This window comes from Hippocampus comes, unplaced genomic scaffold (genome assembly GCF_001891065.2).
Source record: "Hippocampus comes isolate QL1 unplaced genomic scaffold, H_comes_QL1_v1.1 scaffold86, whole genome shotgun sequence".
Classification (NCBI taxonomy): Eukaryota; Metazoa; Chordata; class Actinopteri; order Syngnathiformes; family Syngnathidae; genus Hippocampus; species Hippocampus comes.
The window spans coordinates 2361340-2366985 of record NW_017805882.1 but is presented as its reverse complement, the minus strand read 5'-3'; the positions used below and the strand labels follow the sequence as shown (position 1 = coordinate 2366985).

The 5646-nt window shown below is 40.2% G+C and overlaps 1 protein-coding gene across 2 annotated transcripts in view; it reads left to right on the top strand.

The window, feature by feature from the left end:
* cnnm2b (cyclin and CBS domain divalent metal cation transport mediator 2b) overlaps positions 1–5646 on the top strand; it is a 40380-nt gene that overhangs the window by 22160 nt on the left and 12574 nt on the right. For both annotated transcript variants that reach the window (XM_019889021.1, XM_019889020.1), the window contains exons 2-3: positions 924–1067; positions 5232–5369. In XM_019889021.1, the coding sequence (XP_019744580.1) occupies positions 924–1067; positions 5232–5369 (282 nt within the window). The remainder of the gene's footprint in view (positions 1–923; positions 1068–5231; positions 5370–5646) is intronic.

Here is a 5646-nt window from a genome sequence, read left to right as displayed (position 1 = left end):
TATATATATATATATATATATATATATACTGTGTATATATACAGGTATATATGTATGTGTATAGGGGAATTAAATTGTGTGTTTTACATACTTGGCCAATAAGTCTGATTCTGATTCTGAAAAGGTGTTCCTGGAGTACTTAATAAAATAGTTCCTGAATCCAGATCCATGGAAATATCTTTTCTTGTTTTTCATATATTTGAGGGGAAGTTGCTACTTAAATATTGCATTTGTTTATCACAGATTTTTTTCAATGTATTTATTTATTTTAAGCAATTAGGGTTAACCCTTTGTGGGACAGCGGTCACTACAGTGGATGACCTATCATGTTATCAGGTTACAGGTTATCATTATTGGTCCATGAAAGGGTTAAGGTAATCCTAACCCTAAGCATGCATGCATGCTCTGTTGTCATCCCTTTATAATTATGGCTTACTCTGGCCACCTCATTTCATTTCACTTCTGGCTTCATCACTTTGGAGGGGAAAGTGCAAGTGTGCATGTGTGAGGAAGAGACAGACACAGAGAGACGAAACGGAAGCTGATGACACAAGAAGCATGACCTTTTTGTCTGTTGTAGTTTTGGTCACCTTGTGTGAATAGGTTCGGGGACAGACTCCGTGCTGTCGCACCAGCCTTTTTTGTCGGGTTCCGGTAATTGTACAATTTTCAGTTGTCGCATTTCATCATATGCCTATCTGACACGTGTCAAAATGACTGAAAAAAATCCAGTTTGCTTGTTCCCTTTGAAGCCCCCCCCCACCCCCACCCTACCCCTCTCTCTCCACAATTCCCAACTGAACACCACTACCGCTAACACCACCACTGCTTGACCTGTATTTCACGAACAAAGATAATATGACCCTAACTTTATAACTTGCCTTTGTGTTTGTGTGTCTGTGTGTGCATGTATGATTTAATAGGAAAATCCCATCTGGCCATAGTTCAGAGGGTCAACAATGAGGGTGAGGGAGACCCTTTCTACGAGGTTCTCGGTATTGTCACCCTGGAGGACATTATTGAGGAAATCATCAAGTCAGAGATCCTGGACGAGACAGACTTGTACAGTAGGTTGCCCTCTTAAAGTTCATACCAGATTAACCGTAGTCAAGGTCCAAACAGTTAAGTGATATCTAAATCACGGTATAGCTTGGTCCAAGTATTACAACACAATGTACTTTGTAAAATATATCACAAGGCAACAATGTAATCAGCGTATTTGCATCAAAATGGATCACATTGCCATGAGTAATAATAAAACCCACATAGGATTCACAATCAAAAGTACTAGCAGTGATAAAGCATGCCTTGTTATGATTTTTCCCACAGAAGGGTCATAGAACATGTGCATGATGTGTTTATCAGTATGTAATGGAATAGAAAGCCCAACTGTTCGGTATTGCTCACCTTTCCAAATCCAGTGATGAGTTGCTATTTTATTTTAATAATTTATTCATGTCACTCAAAGGTAACACCTGCACTCTCCTGAACACTGTCATTGCATCCAGTAGACTGCGTGGAACACTTTTGCAAAGGTCAAGTTATACATGTCCTGATAGTTTAATCAATTAGACTTGCTTTAATTTGGTAACATTATGTGTCTAGTCTGTTTTAATCTTTTTGCACTTTGTCATATGTTACTTGTTCAAGGACGGTTAAGGCATACCTCACTGAATTTCATTTTGAAAATCAAATCATTTTACTGACATGAGTTATTATCTAGATAACTATTGGCAATTATTGTTCAGAAGGTAATGATGGTTCTAGGACAGTGTTCACCCTGCAGCTCAATCCCATCTCAATCCCATTTTTTGCCCATATATGACACCTATCAGATTTTTTTTTTTCCATGCAATGTGAACAGCACCATTACGATTTTTTACAAAACCGACGTTGGCGTCTTTTGTATGTGGATACAAATCGGATATATGCACAATGCATCTCCAGTATGAGCACTCATTTGTACACATTCAACCTAAATGTCATCAAAAGCCCAATATGCGCTGTGCGTGGGCGAGTCAAGACTGCTCAGGAGACAACTGACATGGTCCGTGAATCTGCAAACTTGTTTTGAGTAACAGTCTTTATATTTTACGTCAAACCCACTTGAAACATGAAGCATAAGTTGACATTTGTGGTTATAATTGTAATTCAGTCACGTAGACGGTACATTTATTATCCGCGACAATGTGACACCATCTTTAGGAGACAGCTCCATAAAATCAGGAGATCAAAGAGCATCGCCGCATTTCCCCCAAATATTTCTACCTCCTCCCACCTCGCTACTCTGGTGATATGAAAAGATTTTTAAAAATCAGCCCCTACGCACAAGAGCACCTTTACTTCGGTAAAGTCTCTTTAAAGACGTGATAGTCATCTTACTGAGACCTGCTGCATGAAGGCTACTTGTTTTTCTTACTTTTTCATCTGCGTGCACACTAAACACTTGGTTTTGTTTCACTTATTGTAGGATTTTACTCTGTACCATCTCAGCCAAGCTCTGGAGAATTTCATTTTGGATTTGGTGACATGTATTTTGCATTGGTACACGCATTCACTTCTTTTTTCAATGAATTTGTCATGTTTTGCTATTTCATTCAATGTGGCTAAAAAGTTCCCCTTGTTCTTCAACATCCTCAGACTCTCGATGACTTTTTGGCATTGTTTTCACATGATGTCGATTTTTTTTTTCACTTTCTTCCGTCAATTCACGTTTATAGAATTTAACACGTTTGTGTTCATCTCGGTTGCCGTTTTACGCTGACTCCATGCATACATTGCATTGATACGTTGCTCTGACTTTGAGTCGACCAAATACAATCCCTTTTTTCAGTTGCAGAAGCCCGACTGTGATGCAATGGCAGAGTCTGGTCCATTAGGCAGGGGAACATGTCCACATGCAAAGCAGTAGGAAGAGTCATGAAGGATTGGGCATTCAAGACGAGAATTGTTTCTGTACCAGGAGCAGTTGAATGACCTCCTCCTTGTTCAATGCTGAGTCCTGGGGAATTTTCTCATGTCTGAACGGGACTTGGATCTTGAAATATCTAGAATACAAATGAAATGGTGATGTAAAACAGTTCAGGCTTCAAGATGATTCTTCGATGATAACTGCAGCCAGCAAGAAGAGTTTAGGCAAGAAGCCGTACCACTGGGTCCTCTTGGAGGAGTAAAAAAAAAAAAAAAGCCCCACTGGCGAAAACTGGCTCTGGATCTGGCTCTTCTACCCCCACATCATCCTCATCAGAAGCAGGGGTCTCTTTGCCCTCCCTTCAGAAACAGTGAGGATTCAGATCAATCTTGCCCTTTAGATTTTGGTCTATGGGACTAAGTGACGTCGGAACTGCGATTTTGCCGGCAACGCTCTCCGTAGTGGATATAATATGATAAACACTTCAATCACAAGCTGCTTTTAACAGTCACGTTTCCAAGGGACCACACAGTTTTGGGACCTTACACATTGTTGTGATACACAGTGAGTTCATCCAAAAAAGATCAAATGTCTCCTTTTTTCCTTTTATTTATTTATTTTTAACTTGACAGCAATTGACGTTGACGGTGTTCCTCGTTAAGATTCCCGTTGACAGCACGTCAACTGTGCTCTGAGTTAATAAGCGGATGGCCTACTGCCCCCCGCCCGGGTGTGCGCTGACACAGACATTGACAGGAAGCATGTTACATACATATTGCAGTCTCAGTAATTATAATTTTAAAATACTGTAATCATTCAGTGTATGTGAGCCACATTGTTAAGCAAACATCTGGTCGCCTTGTAGCTTTTCGGTATTTTAACTTGAATTGAATGCAATGGCACCCCCCCCTCCCCCCCAAAGACCCAACAAAAATGCTTTGTGAGGGATTCAAGCCCAAATTTACAATCAAGGTACAGTACACTTTGTAAAGCACTTTCTGGGCAGCACTTAACACACGGCACAAGATGATCCTTTTTTTTCTTTTTTCTTTTTTTCTTTTCATTTAAATCAGGGGTGTCAAACTCATTTCACATTGTGGGCCACATACGGCCTCGGTAGATGTCAAGTGGGCCGGACCATTAAAATGATACCATACTTTGCTATAAATAACCAAAACAATGTCTTTCCTTTGTTTTGGTATAAAGAAGCACAAGAACATTAGGAAAATGTTGAAATTTAATGAACATAGCTTTTACAAAACATTTCATGAAGCACCTTAGATTGCCTTCGACAAATGTGCAATTTATTTTTATCATTCACATACAGTATGTGCATAGCAACTGATCTGACTGATTGTACAAAGGCACAAAACTAGAACAAGTAATTGGTATTGAAAAATATAGTAATGCACTTTAAGATTAAACGAGATTTATAAAGAAAGGAATTTTTAAACCATTTACACACGTGCATATAAAATCAAAATTTAATCCCTGCCTACACTTTACAAACTAAGGAGAGTGCTATTAAATGTGAAAAGAATAAAATATTCACATGTCCTTGATAGTGTCTGCTATGTTGGGTCTGTCTCGGTGACAGATTGAGGCTGCTGTTGTCTTCTTCTCTGATCAAAACAATGTTGTCTTGTCCTCTGATCAAAACAGTGTGTCCCCTAGCGGATACTCCACGAATTGCACCTTATTAAAAATATTCATTCCGTGTCTTTTATGTATTTTTTCACTTTTAAATGATCCTGCGGGCCTGATCACACCTCCTTGGGGTCCGGTTCCGGCCCGAGGGCCCTATGTTTGACACCCCTGATTTAAACCCCAAAAAAAAAAACCGAACAAACAAAACAATAATATATGCACTTTCCAATTCATGCTTTTTCTCCTCAAGAACGTTTGTTGCACATTAAAAAACATGCTTTATATGTCCTGTACATCAGAACTTAACTATATTCAACTTTTAACACTATTACATGTGTCAGTACTATGAAAAATATTCTGAGTAATTACATATTGTTTGTATAATTGGGGGTTGGGCCTGCTTATTTGTTGGTCCAATACATATGGCTTGAAGTAATGCTAAGAATGTGGTAAACCAACAACGTAGCCCCCTATAGTTCTCTTTTAGTTCTGAGAAAGACACCGCAGCTATGTTTCCAGAAAAGGCAATGAAGTTTGGGTAACTCAAGTTTAGTCACCCTGTGACCTGGTACAACTATATCCATCCATGGAGTCACATGGTGGACTGACTTCTTTGCGTGGTAGAAGTCTGATCGTGTGTGTCATCTCATCAACTGTCACTTTCTGTCTGCAGCTGACAACAAGACGAAGAAGAAAATCACCCATCGCGACAGGAAGCAAGATTTCTCGGCCTTCAAGCCTACCGACAATGAAACCAAGGTTAAAATATCACCTCAGCTTCTGCTGGCTACCCTGCGTTTCCTAGCAACAGGCAAGTGGGCTGCGTTGCTGCTTCACTTCCACTAGTGTGCCTGAAGCCCCTCACGGCGAGGAAAGTTTTTGCTTGTGTGTTGGCAGTTCGTGTGCACTGTTTGTGCTTTGAGTTTTGGGCAGTTGGTGGAGAGTTGGGTGAGTAAATGTGTGTAGAAAGAGTATGTGCGTGTGTGCGTATGTGCGTGCGTGTGTGCGTGCGTGTGTGTGTGTGTGTGTGTGTGTGTGTGTGTGTGTGTGTGTGTGTGTGTGTGTGTGTGTGTGTGTGTGTGAGGGCG